Raw genomic sequence first — 25,176 nt, 5'->3', positions numbered from 1 at the left:
CCAGTATAAAACACATGCTCTGCCTGGTCAGAGCTCGTGGGGCACCCTGAAGGGATTGTGAGGATCAAGGAAACCAAGTAAAGACCAAGCAAAGAAGGAAAATCCTTTCCACACTAGGACGGAGGGATGGCAAAAGGGCGAGTGTCGGCAAGGGCAGTTCAAATGTGATTTTATTTATCGCCTGCTGCCCTCTCCACACTTCCAGTTTCCAGCACTCTCTCTGCTACTTTTCAGTCCTGCCCGGATGCCCAGGGCCAACCACGGTAGTGCCCCTCTCTCTCAACCTCCCCCTCCGTATCCCGCAATTGTTAGTCCTGGGTTCCATTCCTTTGAAAAAGTAATTTGGGCTGACCCTTTAATGATACTAATGACACGTAAATTAATTTTTGCTGAGACATAAAGCAATCAGTCTCTGACAAGAATTAATGTATTATTGCTTCCAGAGATCAGATTTGAGGGGTTTTTTAAAGTTTATTTATTTATTTTGAGAGAGAGAGAAAGCACGAGTGGGGGAGGGTCAGAGAGAGAGGAGAGAACAAGAATTCCAAAGCAGGCTCCACGCTGTCAGAGCAGAGCCTGATGCAGGGCTCGAACCCACGAACCATGAGATCATGACCTGAGCCAAGGTTGGACACTCAACCGACTGAGCCACTCAGGCACCCCCAGATTTGAGTTTTAAAGGGCTTTTGCAATAGCACAACACAGTGTTTTTGATATTATGTGGGGTGACTCTTCCAAAGATGCCTGGGCAGGAGCCGGGGAGGCTGCCTGAGGTAAGGAAATCTTCCCCCAGAAAGGTCTTAACTTCATCAGTTTTCTGGTAGATTTCATTGGCGGGTGGGTAAGAGTTCCAACTCTATTTTAAGAAGTTTAGAAACCACAGACAAGACACCAAAGCATTGGCCCACGGTCAAGTTCTCAGCCTTGATGCCAACACAGAAGCTATTCTAAGGGCGTCAAGAACTGCGAGGCATCTGAGATTTGACTCCCTTACAAGGTAACAAGTTCTCCTGCCACAGTTTCATGAGATACGGCAAGAAAAAAACCCAAGAGATTCCTGGTAAGAGACAAAGGACCCAGCAATAGCGGGTTGGAACTTTTTATGGTCGTTTCTCCGAGCTCCAATTCCAAAGCAGGAATGGGAAGGGGGTCAAATAATCCATGCACACACAGTAGGCTGTTTTATAGGAAAGGAACCCTAAACTGAGGGAACCTGATTAATTTTGTTTTATTTTATTTTTTTAATGTTTTTTTTTTATCTTTGAGAGAGAGAGAGAGAGAGAGAGAGAGAGAGAGAGAGAGCATGAGTGGGGGAGGGGCAGAGAGAGAGGGAGACACAGAATCAGAAGCAGGCTCCAGGCTCCGAGCTGTCAGCACAGAGCCCTACGTGGGGTTCACTCTCACGAACTGCAAGATCACGACCTGAGCGCCCCCTGAATCTTTCATAATGAACAGTAAGCCTGCCTGCCCTTTGCTCCAGAGAGACGGCTACCTACATCTCCCACGCTGTTCACTATGTAAACACCCTTGAAAAGACAGTCCGGAACGAAAGGCAGGCAGTGCCTCCTGTCACAACGCGTGCAGAAATCAAGAGACCCTCGGAGAATTCTCTCCCAACGTTCAAGGCCAGGCCTGCTTAGACTCCCAAGGAATGTGAGCTTCCCAGATTGGGAATAACAGGTCCATAGGAAAAGAACAAATCTTGCACAGGGCAAATGAGCATTTTTTTACTTGTTTAGCTTAGAAAATGCTCCCCATTCCTCTTAGAATAAAATTCAAAATCCTCGCCATACCCCAGCGGGCAATCCTGGTCTGGCCCTTGCTGGCTTCCCAGTGCCACACCACAGAGCCCCTTCCCTGTGTCCCTCTGCTGCAGCCACACGGGTCTTGCTGTTCCTGGCACACACCACGCTCCTTCCTGCCTCCGAGCCTTAGAGTCTGCCATTCCCTCTGCCTGGAATATTCTCCATGAGGCTCACTCTCTCACCACACTCAGGCCTCCCCTGCCCCACCCAGAGTCACTTTCTGTCTCCTCAGATTGTCTTATCTTTCTTCAAAGTGCTCATCACAACCTACTTTTTATGTATCTGTTGTCAGTCTCCCCTCAGTACAACATGAGCTCCCCCTGAGGGCAGACCCTTTGTTCACTACTATGCCCACAGATGCTACATCTGACCAGCAAAAGAAACAACTATTCGTAATCCTATCAATGGCATACCTACCGTTATGGGTTGAATTGCAAATTCCTATATTGGAGTCCTCACCCCCAGTACCTCAGACTGTGACCCTATTTGGAGATCGTGTCTTTAGAGAGGTAATCAAGTTAAAATGAGGTCATTAGGGTGGGCCCTAATCCAGTACAACTGGTGTCCTCCTAAGAAGGGGATATTTGCTGTGATTGGTTAAAAAACGTCAACTGCTATCCACCCTTGGAGGGAGGAATTCAGTACAAAATCATCGCTCTGAAAACACGTCGGTGTGTGCTCTTTCTAGTTTCTACATACCCAAAGGTGCTTTCTGTTCCCTGAATGTCACTTTAAAACAGGGAAAAAGATAAATACTATGTCATGGATTAAAATGTTAAGGTGAACGGGCACCTAGGTGGCTGAGTCGGTTAAGCGTCCGACTCTTGATTTCGCCTCAGGTCATGATCTCACGGTTCATGAGTTCCAGCCTGCGTGGGACTCTGCACTGACAGCTCAGAGCCTGTTTAGGATTCTCTATCTCCCCTTCTCTCTACCCCTCTACCCCGAAATAAATAAGTAAACTTTTAAAAATTTTAAAGATAAAAAATAAAATGAAACGTTAAGGTGAGAATGGAGGCCTCCACGGAATGCTACATGTTTCTGGATGCGCAGCCATCAAAAGCCTGGATCCACCAGGGGCTGAGCCAGTTCCTCTCAAGGACCAGAACCTCACCTGGATCAGCTGACATATTTACATAACAACAAGCCACAGCCGGCAAGCAAAAGGAATAGAGGGATGGATGAGACCCACAGCGGTCTGCTTGTTTCCCTTCCCAGTGGTTTTGCATAGACCTGCCTGCTCTCGGCTTCAGGTGGCCGGAAACAGAGTCGGAGGGGATGGGAAGCAGGAGAAACAAGAGAAGAAAACACCTTCCAAAACTAGGGCGGAGGAACAGGTGGAGCGAGTGGTATGAAGGGCAGTTAGTGTTTCAACACCAGCCAAGGATCTGCCAGCTAGACGGGAGATTGTTTCTCAGATGTCCCTGCCTTACCCAACACCAATGGGACAGCAAGGACACCCCGGCACCCCCAGGTAGTTACCCAACATTCTTGTGCAACTCACAGATGTGTTCCATGCTGCCTGCCAGCTCACGCCAGGGTCACCCCTCTAACAAGTCGGCCCCTGGGCCCCACAAAATCCTTGGGACATGAAGCCATCTGGCTCCTCTGGTGCCTTGGCCTCCATCCCTGGGGTCCTCATGCAGGACCTGTCCCTACCCCAGAGATCCTGCATCTCAAGGCGCGGAGCAGCACTGCCAACGTGGAGAGGCTGTTCCAACCCCAGTTCCGGGTTAGATAAAGGGTTAGTATCCAAAGTCTATAAAGAACTTATCAAACTCAACACCCAAAAAGCAAATAATCCAGTGAAGAAATGGGCAAAAAACATGAATAGACACTTTTCCAAAGAAGACATCCAGATGCCAAACAGACACATGAAAAAATGCTCCACATCACTCATCATCAGGGAAATACAAATCAAAACCACAATGAGATACCACCTCACACTTGTCAGAATGGCTAAAATTAACAACTGAGGCAACAACAGATGTTTGCGAGGATGTGGAGAAAGAGGATCTCTTTTGCATTGCTGGTGGGAATGCAATCTGGTGCAGCCACTCTGGAAAAGAGTATGGAGGTCCCTCAAAAAATTAAAAACAGATCTACCCTACGACCCAGCAATTGCACTACTAGGTATTTATCTAAGGGATACAAGTATGCTGTTTCGAAGGGGCTCGTGCACCCCAATGTTTCTAGCAGCACTATCAACAATAGCCAAAGTTTGGAAAGAGCCCAAATGTCCATCAACGGATGAATGGATAAAGAAGAGGTGGTATATGTATGCAATAGAGTATTACTTGGCAATCAAAAACAATGAAATCTTGCCATTTGTAACTACATGGATGGAACTAGAGGGTATTATGCTAAGCAAAATTAGTAAGAGAAGGACAAATATCATACGACTTCACTCATATGAGGAATTTAAGATACAAAACAGATGAACCTAAGGGAAGGGAAGCAAAAATAATATAAAAACAGGGAGGGGGACAGAATAGAAGAGACTCATAAATATGGAGAACAAACTGAGGGTTACTGGAGGGGTTGTGGGAGGGGAGATGGGCTACATGGGTAAGGGACATTAAGGAACCTACTCCTGAAATCATTGTTGCACTAGATGCTAACCAACTTGGATGTAAATTTAAAAATTAAAAAAAAATTTTTTTAATAAACAAATAAAACTTGATGCTGAGCTATATCAAATAAATAAATAAAAACAAATTCACCCCTGGACATTTTCGTCCCACTTCCTATGGTCCACTTCATCCTGACACATTACCCATCCCCTCCAGACTTCAGCCTGGAGAAGCAAAGGGTTTAACAGCTTAAAGGTATGTACTTTAGTCATTTCCCATTAGAAAAGAACCTGAAACCTTACTGCCTTTAGACAGGTCACAGCATCCATGATATAAGAAGAGGGCATTTTAGAATTAATTTTTGGAGACTGCCATGGTTGGGTTGAAAGGACCCATGGGCAACCCCGCTCGAGCATCCCTTGGTTCGAAGGTCTCTCTCTCCTTACAAGCTGTTGCTATTCCTGCTTCTACCTCCCTGAGAGCACCCGCAGACTATAAGTAATAGTTGGGAAAGGGGCCAGGGCTAATGGGTAAGAGGTCATAGTCATGAAGCATGGTCTATGTTTAGTAACACCTCAACTACAATGGATTTTTATCACCACCACTTTATACTTGGTTTCAAAACTTTCTGGTAAATTCACCAAAGCTGACAAAAAAGAGAAGAAGAGAAAAATCAGCTCAGACAGACTGGAGTGCGTTCAGCTATAAAACTGAACAAAAATATTCTGGTTGTGCTTCAAACGACTCCCTCATCACTTGCTCAGTATCTGGGCCTGGTTAATCAGCAAGAGCACCTGATCTTCTGGTTCTTGGTTTGAAAAACTTGATTCCACAGCCAAGAATGGCAACACTGTGGCCCCAAAATACATTTCCCACCTGCTGGCGGCCTCCCTCCTACTGCAAAATATTATTTGCGGAAGAAGGAACGAGGTTAATTTTGACTCAGGTCTATTGAAATTTGCTCCAAGTTAAGTTTTGGAATAATAACAAAGACAACAACAATGTGATGTAAGAGCTTGGGCATGGCTTTACCTCACCTAATTTGTAATTAAACATGACAAGTATTTCAAGAGGGTGTATACCCAGTTTCTCTTCATGAGCCATGCGGCCTGCCTCTTATTGCAAAACCATGCACACAGCTCACTCCTGCACTGTAAGCAGCACGATCCTGTGGAACCAGGTAGCCAGGGCTAGGGCACCCAAATGGAAGAGCGGTTTTATAACAAGAAAAAGATGTTTCCTTCCAGAACACTTCAGGGATTTTAAGTCTGAGAAGCAGCAGATCTGGGCCCCCACCAGAACGCCATCGAGTTCAATCAAAACCAGAAAGCAAGCCAAGCTGTTCTTACAGAGAACTCTTCGGGAGCCTCCCGAAATTCCCCAGCCGAGCACATTCACATCATGAAGTCCCCGCATGCCAGGATCCAGGACTCGAACAGGCGCTGTGCAATTAAGAGCCATTTTCGGTTATTCTACCATGAATGAAACCAACCAAAGGAAGGGGCGGGGGTGGGGGGGGGTTGAGGGGGAAGCGGGAGGTGAAGAAGCCAAAAATAAAGCCCTGTTAATTACCAACTGCACCAGGCAGTTGGAGGGGAAGGAGCTTCAGAGAAACAGCCCAATTTAGCAGAAGAATCTGACAATGTTGAAAAGATAAATACTGATTGCTTCACGCACTGTCTGCCTCAGTCCATTTCAGCAGAGTTCCTCAAAGTTTGCTCCAGCTCTTCGTAAATTAACTCTCATTCTGTCTCCCCACCACCACCACCCTCCCCTTCCCCTTTTTTCAGCACACCCTCAGTACAACACACAAAACAGTTTGGAAAGACCCAGCGAAACAGCCACCATAAAGGGTGCTATGAAATAATTACTGTAATTACTGTACATGAGGTATATATATATATATATATATATACACATATATATATATACATGAAGTAATACATGCATATGATCTAAAACTGTTTTCAGGCAGTACATGTTTCCCTGAAGTTAAAGGAAAGTAGAAGTCCCCCTCCCTGAACCCACTCCTCCTCCCCAGGGGTCACCATGACTAACAAGCTTACAGGTAATATTCCAGAAATTTCACTACTATGTATTAGCATTTAGCTTTTATACAAACAGGATGACATTATGCATATCCACTTAGCAATAGATCCTAACTACCTTTCCAAGTCAGTACCTATAAATCCTATCTCATGATTTTTTTTAACTAGCACTTCATTGGATATTTTATTTCCAGCTTTTTACTTTTTTTTTCCAAAACAATCCTGCAAAGAACATGTATCTGTTTAACCGCGTGAGAATATCCATAGGATGGATTGCCAACAGAAAAGCTGCCGAGCACACTGATTTCATTTAGATTCAATATTTAGGCTACTCCACCTTAAAAAGACTTCCAAACTGGTGAAATGTAGCCAAAATGACAAATGAGGAAGCAGAGGCGCTATTTTGATCACAAGGGATACCATTCTGGGGCAACAGCTTCCCATGGGCTCTCTCGTTTCTCAGCCAAGAGAAAAATGTAGGTCTTTACTGAATGCTGCCGCAGGCTGCTTGGGCAAAGATTCCTCAAAGCTCAACAGTTCCATTGCTTTCTGTGCCCTCAGGCCGGCTTTATGTATTAAATAATAAACCAAGAAAATGAGTTAAGACTTCCATTGCAGAGTGTGACTAACTATGGGCAGCAGGGACGGTATCAGTACTTGGTTGAGAAAACAGTCAAGAGGTCTCCTGGGAGAAAACGAGCTACAGTAGGACTCGTGGAGCCTTGGTGGTGCCTTAAGTTCTATTTGTAATCATCTGTGTGCTTCACTTGGACTACAATGTCTAGAGATCCCTCCTTTCTATTCTTAATCTGCTGACTCTGTGTGGGTATTTGCCTAGACTCTTCACCAAGTTGAGCCTTTATTTGAAATACTTCTCTTGCTCTCAGTCCCAGATTCATCCACTATTACATTAGTCCAGATTTCTCTTGATTCCACATTCTGCTGCCTGCCCTCCTAAATCCATGCCTGTGTCCAGTGCCTGAGGCTACTGTTCACCTAGGGGTGATGTTCAGAAATATCTATCTACTACCATCAAGGGGCAAGGTGTCTAACCAAATTACATGAATAACTTTATACTGGAGATGAAAGCATCAGGTTATCATTATCACATCTGGAGGACAATGGTAGTGAGCCTAGTATATGAAACATACTTAGAGCAGCACCTGGTACACAGTAAGTGCTCCATAAATGTCACTTGCCATGATTCCTTTTCACCAAGCTACCTTCTGGTCTGGTCACTGATTTCCCTTACAGATTTCATTATAGAGGAGAGACTGCACTGACCAATCAAGTTTATGGCCCACTAAACAGTTATATATATTTGGGTTTATACAACAGTCTCTTGTGAATTTGGTTACCGTGAGTAAAACCCCCTGGGATGGTTAATTAGATGTCAACTTGTCTGGGCCACAGTACCCAGGTATTTGGCCAAACATTATTGTGGATGTTTCTGGGAAGGTATTTTGGGGATGAGATTAATATTTTAATTGGTATCCTCTGAGTAAAGCCGATTACCCTTCATAATATGGATGGACCCTAACCAAACACTTGAAGGCTTTAATAGAACGAAGGGTAATCTTCATGCAAGAAGGCAAACTGCCTTTGGACTTGAACTGCAATTCTTCCCTGATTCTCCAGCCTGCCAGCCTCCCTCATCAGATTTTGGATTCACCAAGCCTTCACAACTGTGAGCCATTTCCTTAAAATAAATATCTTTCAATATCTATAGATAGATAATAGATACATGGTAGATAGGTAGGTAGACAGATGATAGATAGATAGATAGATAGATAGATAGATGATGGATGATAGATATATGGTAGATAGGTAGATAGATAGACAGACAGTAGATAGATAGATAGATAGATAGACAGATCCTGTTGTTTTTTTTCTCCGAAGAACTCTAACACCCTCTCTGTGTTCGTATAGCTCTATGTGCCCTGAAAAATTCAAGTTCAAAATTTGCAAAGCTGATCACCAGATGTTGGGCAGAAATGACACCACATGCAGTACTGAAAGCCTGTGAGCTTCGCATGAACAACCGACCAGCTTCCCTCACATACACACCCATCACACTGACCTAAGAATAGCCGTGAACCTGGAAGTGGGTCTTTTTATGAGGAAAGTAGAAAGTAGAACTTAATAGAAGTATCGATCAACCAGTTAGTTCTCATACTGAGTTGAGAGGTGGGGATATAGGAAGGACAGAAAAGAACTTTCCTACATTGTCGACACTAAATTAACATCAAGACTAAAAAACAATTAGCCTTTCAGGTATGTGAAAAAACAGACAAGACTTTAACTCTAAATCAAACCTTCTTGATTCATCGTTAGACATGTAATTTTTTAAATGTTCATTTTTAGAGAGACAGACAGACAGACAGAATGAGAGAGGGAAGGACGGGCAGAGAAAGAGGTAGAGAGAAAATCCCAAGCAGGCTCCATGCTGTCAGCACAGAACTGGACGTGGGGCTCAAACCCATGAACGATGAGATCATGAGCTGACTGAAATCAAGAGTGGGATGCTTAACCAACTGAGCTACCCAGGCACCTCTAAACACATCATTTTTAACAAAATTAACCAATGAATAAACACAACAGGCAGAATTTGAGCCTCTGTTGAAACAAATCATGTATATCCACTTTGAAAAAATAATCACACATTGGAGTTTCCTTAAGAGGGAAATAAGTTGGACAGTGTCTTATACTTTTTCTCCAAAGTTCTATACCTACCCATTTATTTGAACACCTGTTTATTACTGGTCACATTTATTTTTTAATTTTTTAAAATGTTTATTATTTGTTTTTTGAGAGAAAGAGACAGAGCATGAGCAGGGGAGGGGCAGAGAGAGAGGGAGACATAGAATCCTGAACAGGCTCCGGGCTCCGAGCTGTCAGCACAGAGCCTGATGCAGGGCTCGAACTCACAACTATGAGATCATGACCTGAGCCAAAGTCGGACACTTAACCGACAGAGCCACCCAGGCACACCTAATCACATTTAAAATAAAAGATAAAGAATGGGGCACCTGGGTGGCTCAGTCAGTTGAGTGTGTCCAACTCTTTATTTCAGCTCCTAAATCTCTCCCCTCTCTCTGCCCCTCCCCTGCTCATGCTTGTTCTCTGTCTCTCTCAAAATAAATAAAACATTAAATAAATAAATAAATAAATAAATAACTACATAAATAAATAACTGGCAAAGAAAATCATTCTCCACTCCACAGTCAAGGGTAGTGAATGCTGAGTCAGAAACTCATTTCTGTTTGGACACCATCAAGAAAAGTCACTGAACCTCGTTTTAATAAATACCCTGTCCACATCAACAGACTGTGGTGAGAAGGCAGGTAATGCATGAGAGGGCACCGCGACTGTATGACCAGCAGGCACCTCTGATGATCTCATTTGTCCTAGCAAAAAACAAAGTTACTGGAGGCTTAACCTGGTATTAATCCCGGGTGTTTCAAATTTATAAGCGGTCAACTGTAATTTGTAAACATTACAACATTGAGGCACTTTCATGTTTTCAGCTTCTTCTCAGACTCAATTGGTTTGTGTGAGTTGTAAAAAAAAAGAAAACTAATGGAAAAATACAATTGCTATCAATGAAGCATCCTGCACCTGCTTGCCAATAAATATGTGGCCTTCCTTCTGGAAATTTCCACCTCACGAGCACACTAACTCCGGAAACACGGACATGCAGCCACCGGTTACCGGAACAGTGAAGTTCTGGATGTGGAGGAAGCTGGACTGCTTCCTGCCCATCCCCCTACTGCATTTTCCTGGAGATCCCCAAGTCCACGTCCCTCCTCTGTTTCATTGACTCGTCAGTGCTCTCAAGGTGCATTATCTACTGGCTTGCATGTATCTCTCCGGGGCCTAGAGGAAAGAGGCCCAGGAGGACGGAGTCTAAGGGACGGCGAAAGAAAGAGGCCTGGCTATTCCAGTGTAGTATAGGGATGCCCAGAAGAATAGAGCAGAATTTAGGCACGACAAGAAAGCTCCCCCACCCCGCCCCAGTCTTCTGTCCTGTCTACTTCCTTTCCACAACCAAGCAGCTCAGAGGGAGGGTCCACCAGACATCAACCTCTTCTGAGTTTACGGCCCTAATGCGGACACTTAGCAGCAATGACCGGCCACAACTGAACCCACTCTATGTGGATGGGGAAACTGATCAATCTGGAGCCATCAGCTGTTCTGTTGATCAATCTGGAGGTTAAGAAAGGTGACCGAAATAACAACTGTTAGCAAGGATATGGAGAAATTGGAACCCTTCGGCAATGATTTAAATGAGGATCCAAAATGGTGCAGCCTCTGTGGAAAACAGTATGGTGGTTCCCCTAAAATATTAAACACAGACATTCCATATGATAAAGCAATTGTACTTCAGGGCAAATACCCAAAAGAATTAAAAGCAAGAACTTACATAAATATTTGTACACCTGTGTTCGCGGCAGTATTCCTCAGGAAGCAGGTCAAGTGCCCGTCAACGAATAAATGGGTAAACAAACTGTGGTTTGTACACATAGTGGAATATTATTCAGCTTTAAAAAGGAAGGAAATGCTGACACCTGCTACGACGTGAATGAACCTTGAGGACATTATGCTAAGTGAAGTGAGCCAGTCACCAAACGTCCAGTCTTGTACAATTCCACTGGTATGAGCTACCTAGTCGGATTACTAAAGACACAAAGGAGAATGGTAGTTACCAGGAGCTAGTGGGGAGGAGTAATGGAGACTTCTTGTTTAACAGGTATAGAGTTTCAACTGGGAAGATAAAAATGTCCTGAAGATGCATCAAAGGGAAGGTACTCAGGCCACTGAACTGACACTTAAAAATGGTGAAAATGGTACATTTTCTATTTTATGTTATGTACATTTTACAATGAAAAAAAGAAAGGTGATCCTATGACCCAGCTTGTCTAGGGCAGCCCCAGTTTGTATCTTTGGCCTGGCATACTTCATATTAGCACCTCCTTCTCTTTACTTGAGACTTGTGACCGTCCCAAACGGGGCTGCAACTAGCACGACAACTCTAATGTTAAATCACCATTCAGTGTCTCCCATCCAAGTGCTAACCAGGCCCGACCCCGCTTAGCTTCCGAGATCAGACGAGATCGGGCGGTGAACGTTCAGGGTGGTATGGCCGTGGACACTATTCAGGGTCTCTAGCTGAAACATGGGATGGGTATAACTCCCACCCCCAAATCTATCTACCTCCAAAGCCCATGCTTTCTACCAGCTCACACCCTAATCAATATCTAATGATTTTCCCTGTCTACATCAAGCTTTCTAATATTTATTATTTCAACTCTGCTGGCTTACATAGACCTTTGATGTGCTACCTACTTCATAAAAAACATTACCTTAATGCTAATCTCCAGAAACGGGCATATGTGTGTGTGTGTGTGTGTGTGTGTGTGTGTGTGTGTATACACACACACATATAATGTTTTATGTCTATTTGCTTACTTTGAGAGAGAGAGAGAGAGAGTGCAAGGGGAGAGGGGTAGAGACAGAGGAGAGAGAGAATCCCAAGCAGGCTCTGCACTGTGAGTGCAGAGTCTGATGCAGGCTCAATCCCACGAACCTCAAGATCATGACCTGAGCCGAAATCAAGAGTTGAACACTCAACCGACTGAGCCACCCAGGTGCCCTTGCTTATATATATATATATATATATTTTTAAAAGTGGGTGGACAAGAATAGAAAGGAACATCACAGACCAACAGAATGCCTTCTGGTGTGGTCCAGTGGACTTCTGAACATGGAATAGTTCCTGGGGTATTAAAAAGTCCCAAAGCAACAGCATCTGGAGGATGTTACACGCAGTGGCCAATACAGGTTGACATGAAACACTACGGAATCACTCTGTGACTCCACTGATACAGCGTGTGTGATATCAACAAACACAAAGACGAGAGCATCTACTTGAGGCAGGAAGTCAGCATCCGTTTGGTAAGTTCCTCTTTGACCAAAAAGATTCCACTGAGGCTATTTTCTAAGCTCACTAGAGAGATGGGAGCAGTGTTTCCCTACTGGCTTCTGGGTCATCCAGATTGAGCTGGGATCCCAATTTCGCCACTCATTTCCTCCAGCACCATGCACAGATGACTCAAAGTCTCTAATCTTATGTGTCAAAATGCCTCTTTCATGGGGTTACTGTGAGAATTCAGTATTCGCCTGTAGAGTATGCTGCATGCTGCTTAGCACACAGCATAATAATACTGCCACCTAGAAACCAGAGGGTAAGACCACTTGATTCTCAGATCCTCATAAGCATTTTTATTCTCTCCCACGCTAACCCAAATATTCACCAGCACTAGCAAAGTAAGGGAAAGAATGGCTGCATTCAACAATGCAGATGATCTGGGTTCCCAAAGAAAAAGGCCTTTGGGAGAACCCAGAGTTATCTGGAGAATTGCCTCAATGTTCCCCTATTCTGCTCTCCATGCTCGGCATAAAGCTTGCAGTCCCTTCTCCAACAGTAGCCAACGTTCACCCACTTCAGCCCAGGTCCTGTCCCACATGTGGGGACCTGTGCAGACAGTCACGCAGAGCCCAGCTGGACTATCCCGGTCCTCGAGGGCTCTGAAGTTCTGTGGCTGGTACATGATCCTCTCCACCACCCTCCCTCTCATTGCCTCACATCCTCCGACCAGATACTCCACTCAGCTCTTGCCCTGTCTTTCTTTCCCTTCAGTACCAGGGATATGACAGGCTAAGTGTATCATCCAGACACTGCCAACAGCCCCTGGGAAGGTCTGTTGCTAATTTAAACGTTTTATAGGACCTGTTTACAAAGCCTGCCAACACTCTTCAAAGCAGAATCCCAACACACAGGAAGAGCAAACAAACTGTAAACCAGGAACATTTTATGTTTTTGCTTCTGTGGTCTTAGAAAACATAATACCACGTGTGTAGCTGCTCCCCAGGGTCCAGCAAAGTGGGGCCTTTATGGGATCACTCCAGCTACACAAGCATCTAATGTTCACAGGGATCCTGCTGCTGGTGTATAAATACTGCCTTGCTCAGTGACAGGGAGGCAGGCATTGGTCATGAGAAGAACATACGTTTCTGAGCACGTGATGACTTAAGAGCTTGAAGATAGGCATAGAGTGGCACCTGGGTGGCTCAGTCAGTTAAGCGTCTGAGTTTGGCTCAGATCATGATGTCGTGGCTTGTGAGTTCGAGCCCAGCATCTGGCTGTGTGCTGATAGCTTGGAGCCTGGAACCTGCTTCAGATTCGGTGTCTCCACTGCTCCCTGCCCCTCCCCCGCACTCTCTCTCTCTCTCTGTCTCTCTCTCAAAAATGAATAATGTTAAAAAAAATTTTTAAATAGGCATAGAATTTCTATCACTGATTACACCAAATACACATTACCAATGTTGCACCAAATAGTGCTTAAAAGTGTTCGGAAGAATGATCTGGTTTTTAGCATTTATTTTCATAAAGAAACAGGTATAAAAAAGTCTTTTTTAGCAGAATAAAAATGTTGACTGCTACTGAACCCTCAGAAGAGACACCAAATAACCTAAGTCAGAGAACACCAAACAAAGTGGAGAAGGGATGGAAGGGAACAAGAGAAACCGTCTTGGAGCCATTAAAACAGAAGCCCGGGGTAGGAGCCTTAACTACTGCCATCAGCATGGATTAGCACCTCCCCCGCTCCCCTGAAAGCTCTGCTATGTCACAACCAAGTAAGTCAGGATCCTCAGACTCAACATAGCTCTTGTCCCACTGATCTGAGAATGCTGTTCACTCCTCTGGCATCAAAACAAGTCACAGAGAGAGACTTGGGCCAGACGTGGCTCACCCATATTGACATCTGCCTCGAATTGCAGACAGTGTCTATTCCTCTCTCGCGATTTCAATCGTGGTGCTCTTTACAAAGGACCTCTCTGGATTCACAAAGCCAAGACTCAAATCTCAGCTTCACACTTTCGTCTGTGTGGCCCCGGGCAGGCGGCTTCCAAAAGAAACAGCAACGGTACCTGCCTCACTGAGTTGTTATGCAGAGGACACGGTTAGTGTATGTAAAGTGGCTGAACAGTGCCTGGCACTGTTTTCATTATTATTAATATCTTGGAGGACAAGACCACAATGATTAAAATTATTTATACAAATAAATAAAAAATAGGCACTGAAATTTCATAAGCCATCATTAAGCTCCCTAGAGCTGGGTGCACTATGTGAAATACGATTAGTTTAACGAGAATAAGCTAACGACACTGAGTTAGTGGCAGTACTTACAAACAGAAAGTATTTCACAGCATCATTCAAAGTCAAGAGCAGTAAGTTTTCCACTGCTTGGAGGTCTGTAGATGGATCATTTCTTCTACCGGAAGTCTGTTTCCAATGAGCTTTTGAAGCTTTTGCAAATGAAAGTGCATTCTATTCGATTGCAACAAATGTTACTTTTACATCTTCTGTCAGTCCAAGTCACTCTAAGTTCATGCTTTTGCTTCATGATTTACTCTGCATATACTTCTTTTCTGATTTTTTTTTCCATTTTGGGAAAAGGCTGCAAATTTAGCCTTCGCTATCTGCAGCATTTCCTCAACTAGGGGAATGGAGATAGTACACACACTGTTTTGAAATTATTTTTCATTTTTCAGAGACTTCCGAATACGGACATTCTCGGCATGCTACTGCTACTCAAGGGAAAACATAACGTTCAGTTTCCCTGAATACCTTGTTTGAGCTTCTGAATGGTACCATGCAGGCATCTCTAGGGTTTCTTATACCTTAGTAGGTAGAATTTGTTTTCGGGGTGCCTGGGTGGCTCAGTCGGTTGAGCGGCCGGCTTCGGCTCAGGTCATGATCTCACGGTCTGTGAGTTCGAGCCCCGCATCAGGCTCTGTGCTGACAGCTCAGAGCCTGGAGCCTGCTTCAGACTCTGTGTCTCTCTCTCTCTGACCCTCCCCCGTTCATGCTCTGTCTCTCTCTGTCTCAAAAATAAATAAACGTTAAAAAAAAAATTAAAAAAAAAAAAAAGAATTTGTTTTCCTTTAGGGGCACCTGGGTGACTCAGTGGGAGAAGCATCTGACTCTTGATTTAGGCTCAGGTCATGATCTCACAGTTAAGGAGTTTGAGTCCCACATTGGGCTCTGCACTAACAGCACAGAGCCTGCTTGGGATTCTCTCTCTCTCTCTCTCTCTCTCTCTCTCTCTCTCTCTCTCCCCCTCCCTCCCTCTCTGCCCCTCCCCTGCTTGCACATTCTCTCTCTCATTCTCTCTCTCAAAATAAATAAACTTAAAAAATTTTTGTTTTTCTTTCAGAACTAAAATCCTCTGTTTTATTAACATTGTACTAGTTTTATCCTTTGTGAAAAAGAAAATGAGCAACAGTAATAAACAAGGAACTTATTCAAAACTTAAAACACAAGCCCACGGGCTTCCCACTTCTACCTACTTAATCAACGGTGAATTCATTGTTCACTCATACTAGACAACATAACAATAATAATACGTAGTAGTCACCCTTGTTGTAAATGTTCCCTAAGCATTTGCAGCCCATACACACATTTTGTTAGCTGACACGTTTTTTAATCTAAAAATCTGGACATTTTATTCGTAAATCTGGATTTTCAGCTTCCCTTAAGAATCAAAAGCTCTAGGACTTCCAGATCCACATTTTCAGCCAGGCCACCAGCTTTCTGGAGCCCAGCAGCTGTGCCCTTTACACACTGTGTGAGCCTCCAATACTCTTCAATTTTGCGGCCCCCACTGCCTTCTCCTACGTTCCTCCAAGTGGGGGCGCCGTGGCAATTCCAGCATCCTCTTTGACCCAGCAGTTCTACTCCCGAAAAAAATCTACCAAAGGTCACGTGAGTCTATACGGATATTCACAGCAGCACTGCCTCAATACACCCGAATCCACATGAACATTTGTAGGGCCTGCTTGAATAAACGATGGCAAATCCAGGTAAGAGAATACTAGGGACCCCTCCCCCAAAGCAATGACATAAATCTAGAGCATCCTGAAGTGGATCTATGTCTAAAACATATTACTGAGTAGAAAAAAGCAAGGTGAGGAACAGTAGGTAATGTGGGGGAAAAGAATACGTATATTAATATATGCTTTTCTATACATTTCAAATTTTTGGAAGAAAATATGAGAAACCTTTTTTAACCATGTGTACATATTACATAGACATATATAATATATAATAATACCTACACATATAATAGGATTACATACAAAATATATACAATATATATAATATAATGTATACATATAATATATACCTTTTGTATATATACATATATATTTTATACTTAGTAAAAGGAAAGACCATGAGCAGAGATATGTGTTTATTATTTTTTATATATTTATTATATATATATATATAATATATACGCCGTGTGTGTATATATACATATTTTACACTTAAGAAAGTACCATGAGCACAGATATGCGTATACTTTATAAATAATATATATACTATGTGTGTGTATGTATATATATTTCACACTTAAAAAAGGAAGTACCATAACACAGATATGCGTATACTTCATATATATACATTATATATATATAATATATATATACCTTGTGTACATATATATATTTTACAGGTAAAAAAAGGAAGCACCGTGAGCAGAGATATTTCAAATCACTTCACGTGTGGTTATCATCAATCTGTGTATTATTTACTTGACTGCCGTCTCAGTTACAGAGTACCTGCAAAGCTGAGCCTGACTCCAGTTCTCAGGCGAGGGGAAGAAAAGGCCTCCCGCGTGGCCCTCCACCCAGGCCCAAGAGCAGAACAGAGATGACTCAACAGGCCACTTGGGAAGCTGTGCTTTTCCACAGTATTTCACAGCTTGCATTGTCTTCCGCACTGGCTTTCCAACAGGAAGGACAAACGGGAGCAGAGAGGCAGGAGCTCCTCCAGGGAGAGCTGCCGGGCTCAGCTCCAAACACCCCTTCCGGCCCCTTCCACACTTACTTGGGGCCTTGGAGAGAGGGGTGTGCCGTGTATTAACGGCCCTGTTGCTGTTACCCGCATTGGGCATGGTGGGGGCATGGAGTCTATTCTCACCAGCAGAAAGAAACCCTAGCTGGTCAGCCCAGTTCAGTGGAGTAAGGGGTTGGCTCTTCTCACCAAGGGAAAGCAAGGTGACGCATTCCTGTCCGTATGCTCGAGGAGGGCGGCCAGGCAGCAGTGCTCGGCCCCAGCGGCTTTAGGATGTGCTTTCGGTGTTACTAGGAGAGAAGCGAATTGTGCCAGGGACAGGGGATGCCGGGGACAGCCAGGAACACAGCCACTCGCAGGATGCTAGGCCACTGAGTTAAACCCTGTGACAAATGTCCAGCAGAGGCTGTCCTCTCAGCACTCCATACCCAAGAAAGGACTCTCATCAACAGCCCCTGTGGACTTTCCAAGCCCGCCCTCCCCCCAGGCGTCAAAAACCAGAGGCAACTTTCAGCCCTGCCCCCACCCTGCGATGCCCCCCTCCACACTCACTTCTAACCCCCAAAAGTATCCAAGCCGCACCAGAATAAAGCACATATGGAACTTCTAAAAGTTATCACTTCCTGCTAATGCATGTTTGGGGGGGGGGGGGGAATAGTTAGCAATTAATTAGCAAAAATAAAGAAACCTAGATAAGGAACAGATGACTACGCCCCCCCCATCTCCCGCCACCTGCCCCCAACAACACACATACACCCTCTCTGGTACTTGATTTCAGAGCCAGCGCCTGGGGTTTGCAATGTCCCTACTCTTAGTTACTATAAGATACAAAGTAAAACATGCAGGTCTATAGTTAATACAGATATCTACTCAGAACTAACTGATGAACACAGAATTTAGAGAAAACCTAGGTAGTATTATGTGGAAAATTACACCCACAATACTATATTATATTGTATTTATATATAGTACTATAATAAGAAAATAAAACATGACCCCCCTCTTAACTTACTAGAGTTCTCTCCTTTTCAATATTCTAGTGTTCCTGTACCAGTAACTTGGGGGTAAGAGTTCATTAGGAGTGTTTCCAGCACCTGCCATTATCCATTTATCAAAACCCTTAGAACATATGCTACAAAGAGTGAACCCTGACATACTGTGGACTTTAGCTAGTAATAATGTATCAATTCTGGCTGTAACAAATGTAAGTCACTGCCGTAGTGCAAGACGTTAATAATGAGGGAAACTGTGGCCCCTGGAAGGAGTGGCTGCACTTTTCTGCTCTATTTCTCTAAAACCCTAAAACTGCTCTAAAAAAGTAATAATTTTAAAAATTGCTAGTAAAAAAAAAAAAGATGGATTTCATGCCTCATCACAAAAGTTATGATACGCTGCCATTTAATCAAGAGGCACAATTTAACAAGCGATAAACAGGAAAAAGAAATAAAACGAATTCAGGCTCCACTGATTCACAATTAGTGATAACACAAAATATCCTTCAGCGTCAGTCTGAATCTTCTAACTGTGGCTTGCTACACAACCGGAAAAATTACAGAAGCACCGGTTAAGCCATGCAAGATGATAAACTGTCTTCACCACCTTCGGCAACACTGCTTTGCTGTTTCTGTAACCCTTGCATAATTGAGGTAATAACTGGAAGTCAGTCTTATCTGTTTATCGAGCCGGTCTACCAGGACCAGCTATAATTAGCAACCACAGGCTGCTAAAATACCTGCCCTCATTCCAAACATCTCCCCTTTCCTTCTTTTCTTTATTCCCAGCTGGCCTTCTCACTCACCGCTATGTGTTACTGGCCATTGTCATCGGCACACAGCAAGATCTCAAAAGGGGCTTGCTTACCTCTGAATCCTTGGCCTGCTGATTTCGAACGACTATCAAATTGTACAGGATTCGGTCGTCGTCTGCCTCTGTGTGGGACGCATCGTGAGGCATGCTCCACAAATTCTTTTCATCATCTCTCACCAGCGTTGCTCCAAATGAAGAATATGGATTGCTATCACTGCGGTGTGTAAAAAAAAAAAGGGTATAAGCATTTCATAATGTATGTAATATATATAACATATGCATCCCATGTATATAACATATGATAACAATAAAAGGTACACTATATACCCTATAATATAAAACATAATATATAAATACATATATTTCTAATGACAAGGTATGAATTATTGTCTCCAATAATTAAGCATAGCACAATAGAACAATTTTAAAAATCACTTTGAAACTGGCAGAGAACAAAGCCTGGGTGGCTCAGCCGGTTAAGCGTCAGACTCTTTGACTTCAGCTCAGGTCATGATCTCACGGTTCATGAGTTTGAGCCCCAAGTTGGGCTCCTCACTGACAGCACGGAGACTGCTTGGGATTCTTTCTCTCTCTCTCTCTCACTCTCTCTCTCTCTCTGCCCCTCCCCCACACATGCAATAAATAAACAAATAAAAATAAATAAGTAACTTTGAAAAAGGCAGAGAACAGACCAGACACCTGGGCAGAGGTAATTTTACTATGTTAAACATGAAATTTAGCACTACATATCCCAGCAACAAAAACATGAAGGAAAATCCAATGGGAGAATAAAATTCTCGTGAGAGTAAAAGAAGAAAACAATTCACAAGAAGAGGTGAACCTTTCACCGGCTCTGAATTCAAGGAAGCACCATAAATTTAGAGCACAATGGCACGGAATAGCCACCAAACTCCTTACCAGAAAATGAAGTGGTAAAAATACGCATATCCAAATACTTCCAGTAAACAATATGGATGTTGAGTAAGAATTTCAGTAGCCCCCTTCTTGTATGTTTGCTTAATGATTTACCCTTCACAAGGTGGTATCCGTGCTTGGGCTTATGGAGGAGGTGAGCCGCAAAGTGTCATACTCAGGACATGCTTGTACATGGCCCTGGTTACCTTCTGTGGGACGCACAGGGCGGGTCATGCTGAGGCTACTTCCTTCATCTAATTATATGTATGAAGCGCTGACTTCATGTTAATCACAGGGCTCAGTAAAACTGAGTGAAACAGACATGATCCCGGTCCTTGGACCTCACAGCCCAGGGAGGGGAACACATTAATGATCAGGTGACTATATAATGAAAAACGGGTAAGTGCTATAAAGGGGGAGTTCAGGGAGCCTTGAGAGGCAGTGGGAGAAAGCATCAGGTAGACATCATAAAGAAGGGGTGCTTGAGCTTTAAGTTAAAAGAACTATGTTCTAGGCAAATGAAACAACACATTCAAAGGCCCTGGGGTGGGAGGGAGCAGGGTGTAGGAATTGGAAGAAAGAGAACATTGGTGACAAAGTGATTTGGCCATAGTGTTTTCTAACATTGACTAGAAATGTGGTTTTTATTCCTAAAAGCAAGGTAAGATGTAAAAGGGCTTCAAACAGGATGTGATATGACATGCATAGAATTACATGTTCAAAGTCCTTTCTGGTTAAAGTGTGGAGAACGCTTTAGAAGGCCGAGAGTGGATCTGGGAGATTCATTAACATGCAAGAGAGGTAACTTGGGTGAGACACGACAGGTATGAGGATTAGAACAGTGGTGTAGAGAAAAGCACACTATTCGGGAACGTGGACAAGGTAGGAGCTCTCCGGCTTGTTCATCTGGATGGTGAGGGCTGTCATTTTCTGGAGCAGAGCTCTAGAATGTCCCGTGATCGTGGGGTGGCCAACACACCTGCAGATGTGACGTGAGACAATGACAAAGGAGGACCAGAAGAAGACTCCCAGATAAGCAGACGACCCCTGGGAAGGAGGGATAGGAGTAGCTGACAGACGGGCTGGAGGTCAATATTGAGATTTAAACAGAAGCTAGCACTGGGGAAATCTTGTAATAGGAAGCGAAGTACTAGTCAGCAAAATGGGGTTCAGCAGCAGCAGGGGTGTGGGGGTCAGGCTACCAATCAGAGACTCAGACTTAGGAGAGCTGGCCAGGACCCACTTGTAAAAACTGGAGGAAAGGTGGGGATGGGGTTTTCGCACCAAGGCCATCAGGAGGCCAGCTATCTACATCAGACAGAGGGTTGAGACACCGGACCCTCAAATCCCTCAAGCTGCATGGTGGAGTGTAGGGGCTGGGACTGGACGAAGAGGTCAGAGCATTCCAGAAAGGGGCCACCTGTGGGGAAGCAGACACAGCACAGCCACACTGTTATCAGAGTCTCCCTGCCTTCACATAGGCTGCCCGACATGCAAAGGCTGAAACGCAGAAAGCCCTTCTTCTTAAGAGTGGTGAGCCAATGAAAGAGGACACAAATGAGGCCTCGGTGCCCTGGCCACCTGGGCTTTAACGAGCATGTCAGATTCCTTCCTTCCTTCCTTCCTTCCTTCCTTCCTTCCTTCCTTCAGTTGTTTATTCGATGAACATGGAATGGATGCCTGCTGTATACTGGGCACTAGGCTGGGTGTTTCAGGGGGACTTGAAACTAAAGAGGACATTGCCCCTGCCCTTAGCGTAACTATAATGTAATGAGAAAGTGAACTTTTAAAAAGTTAAGTATAAACAGAATGTCGTAGGAGCAGAGAAGGAGTGACAACCTGTGTGTAGATAGGAGTTCAAGAAAGGTTTCATGAAGGTGACATCTAACCCAGACCTGACGAAGGCACAGCCTGTCGTCAGGAAGAGAAGCCCAGGGAAAGGAATTCTTGCAGAGGGAACAGCAGGAGCAGCACACAGAGGCTTGAGGGGCCCACGGGGCTGGGGAATTTCCAGCGTCCCTGAGTGGTTCCACCACGCGGAGCACGCACACAGGGAAACGAAGGGGTGGGAAGAAGAAAAGGTCATTTGGGGTCAGACTGATGACAGTGCTGGGGCTCGGGCTTTAGTCTCTGAACCGTGAAAAAGTGAAGGGGATTTTGAGCCTTGTCGGGTCTGGGTTTCAGAAATAACTCTGGAGAAGAAGGAACAAGGACAAGGCTTAGGAGGCTTAAGAGACAGTAGGTGTGGTGTTCACGGCCTGAACTTTGAGGTCCTAAGTCAGGGGCCCGGGAGCGGCTGTGGGGGTGGAGTGCAGCAGGGGATGGGCAGGGCTCCCCTGGCAGAGAAAGACAGAAGCCCACAAACCAGCCACAACAAGAACGGCCGCTCAATTTAAATCTCATTTGCTGGGGTTACAAGGAAGGTTTCTTTGGGGAGGTGGAGTTCTGCTAATAAAAACATGTGTCCCCATCATGTGAAATACTGGTTGGGGTGAGCACGTACGACGGTGTGGCTGGGGAAGCGGGGCAGGGACGGTCATGAGAGGCCGCGCCGCAGTGCAGCTGAGGCAGGCAATAGCAGTGCTAATGCACTGTGGCACGCAGCCCGGAGGTGCGAGGAGAGAGTCAAAGCGGATGTGGGCCAGGGATGCCTTTAACTGGGACGGCACAGAGGAGGGAGGCCAAGGCTGACCTTGAGCTCACAGGGCAGCCAGAGAGGGGTCAGGATTTGGGTTTGGGAACAAGGATGGGGCCGGACATGTACACTAGGGAGAAATGCACCTGTGTTTCTATCACCTCGACAGCCTGGGGAGTAAGGAAAGGTCTCACGGGGATAGCTAGACTTAAAAAGCAGGGATAGTGGGGTGATTGGAAAGACCAGGTGAGAGCCGAGGAAGACAGAAAGCTGGGCCAAGAGGAATACCAAAGGGCAGGCAGACACCGGAGAGGTGCCCGTGACGCAAAGGGTACCGTCATCACTTGTTTTCCGCCTGACAGATTTTACGGCCACTGACACACCATCTCTGCACCACACAGCGCTTTGCACAGGGCTTCCACGTCCCATCCTTCCTGTTACACAACCATCTGAGGTCAGAAGAGTAAGTAACACTATCCTGCTTTGCAGACAGGGACCAGCCTTCGGAGTTGCTTGACTTTCGTTGCTTAGGCAGCCAGCTGACAGCGTCCTCCCAGCATGAGGTCCCCAGTGGGGTGGCTCCAAACAGTACATGTCACAGATGTGACATCCAAATGCCGTGACGGGGATACACTCACGAATGGAGCGGCTCAGATAACAGCTACCCGTGTGAAGCGCTCCCTGCACAAACTGGCAAGTTCCCCAGGGGCGTCCCCTCCTGGCATCCAGACCCCAGGGGCACATAGAAGCTGCAGCCATGGCTGCTGATGCCATGGTACATGTCCCTCTCGGGCCACGAAACCCTAGTACTTTCCTGAAGCCACTCTTTTATTTGTCCCCGAATCTGTTTCATTTGTGTAAGTCTTGACTCTTCAATGAGCTGGTGAGTTCCTCTAGGGCAGAGATTGTACCCTGGACCTTCTGACATTCCACATGACCTGGCAGGGTCGGGCACAAAGAAGGTGCTTCAAAAGTACTTGTCAAAAAAATAAGTAAATAAAAAATAAACAAATAAAAGTACTTGTCGAAAGCAGCAAAGTGACCTATTAAAGGAAATCTCAGACATAATTCATTGTGGTCACCTTTTTAAAGCTTCCCAAAAGCAGGGTTAGAAATTAGCCAGTATCCACCTGCATAATCGGTAACCGACAACATTTGACCATGAATACCCTAGCCACTTTTCTAGCAATCCACAATTTCTTTGTATGTTTTGAGATTATGACAGGTGCCTCCCTGGCAAGTTCCCCTGCCTCTAACAACCAATCTCTCTCTCCCTCCTTCTTTGTCTCTCTCTCTCTCTTCTCTTTCACCCAACACACACACACTCACACATGAACATGCGTGGCTCCGGCCAATGTAAAACACAGCCTCTCCTGCTTAATCTGCACACCTAAAGGACGCTCTACAGGACAGCCAACACCAGGCCCATTTGGAAGGGCTCGTGTCTCCAGACAGGGGCTGCCTCCAGAGTTCTCTCCATGCCTCGCCCTTCCCTAATTGTGAGCAGCATTGCCCCGGCATCCTATGAGTGTCAGACTGCCTGGTCACTGACACCTGGGGGGAACATACAACAGGAAAGAGAATCGAGAGCTTCTGCCTCTGGGTGAGCAATAACTCTGACCCGTGGTGTTTTCTTGTGGCTCCCTCCGTCCTCCTGAGTGTGGAATCTGACCTGTGCATCTGGTCAACCAAACACTGGTCAAGGTGAAGGTGAAGGAGGGTGTGTGTTCATGCAGAAGGTTCTATCAGACCCCACCCCAACTGGCTCACTGGATCCCGGCTTCTGTGCTCTGGCATGCTAGTCCCTGCTCCTTTTATCCTGTACCACTACTCACCCACGGCATTAATCCACTTTATTTTAAAATTTTAAACCCTTGGAGTGGAGATACCAGAAGAAAGAAATGTCAAAGCAAACAACTAGAGAGCTTGGGAACCTCTGTGTGCCAGAGACTGTGAAGGGAATTTTACTGTGTAAAGAGAATTCAGTGCAAAGGCCCTGAGGTCTGAGCCCAAGTAGCCCAGGGAGGACAGAAGGCAGGGAGGGAGGGCAGGTTGAGTCAGGAACTTCATTTTCTCTCCCTCCCCCATATAATGTTTCTAAAAGGTTCTAAAGAAAGTGAGAGCAGCTGTTTTGCCCCTGGCCACCATCTGCTGATGATAAATATTTTATTAACCTCGGGTATTTGAGAGGTGGCTCTGAAGTTACATTAGAAGCAGAAGCGGCTTTCACTCCCAAAATGTAGGATGATTCTACCCCTAACCCCACCGGGGAGCACAAGACTGAATCACTCCAGAGTCTCTCCTTTCCACCCGTCTACAGCTCACAGGAGACTCAAGACCTAGCAACACTGGACTCCCCCCCGGGGACTGCGGGTGCAAAGTGCCGGTGGGCATTAAGGCTGCTTACCAAGAGTTTCCAGAACTTTCCATGAGTCCTCACTACCAACCATGTGTAAAAGATTTTGGAAGTCCC

The 25,176-nt window shown here is 45.0% G+C and overlaps 1 protein-coding gene across 5 annotated transcripts in view; it reads right to left on the bottom strand.

Moving 5' to 3' along the window:
* MREG (melanoregulin) overlaps nucleotides 1-25,176 on the bottom strand; it is a 61,693-nt gene that overhangs the window by 21,525 nt on the left and 14,992 nt on the right. For all 5 annotated transcript variants that reach the window (XM_049614947.1, XM_049614950.1, XM_049614945.1 and 2 more), the window contains one exon: nucleotides 19,208-19,367. In XM_049614947.1, coding sequence (XP_049470904.1) covers nucleotides 19,208-19,300 — 93 coding nt within the window. In that variant the 5' untranslated portion in view covers nucleotides 19,301-19,367. The remainder of the gene's footprint in view (nucleotides 1-19,207; nucleotides 19,368-25,176) is intronic.

Source organism: Panthera uncia (genome assembly GCF_023721935.1).
Source record: "Panthera uncia isolate 11264 chromosome C1 unlocalized genomic scaffold, Puncia_PCG_1.0 HiC_scaffold_3, whole genome shotgun sequence".
Classification (NCBI taxonomy): Eukaryota; Metazoa; Chordata; class Mammalia; order Carnivora; family Felidae; genus Panthera; species Panthera uncia.
Note: the sequence above shows the minus strand (reverse complement) of the source record. Positions and strands in the feature narration are given on the sequence as shown.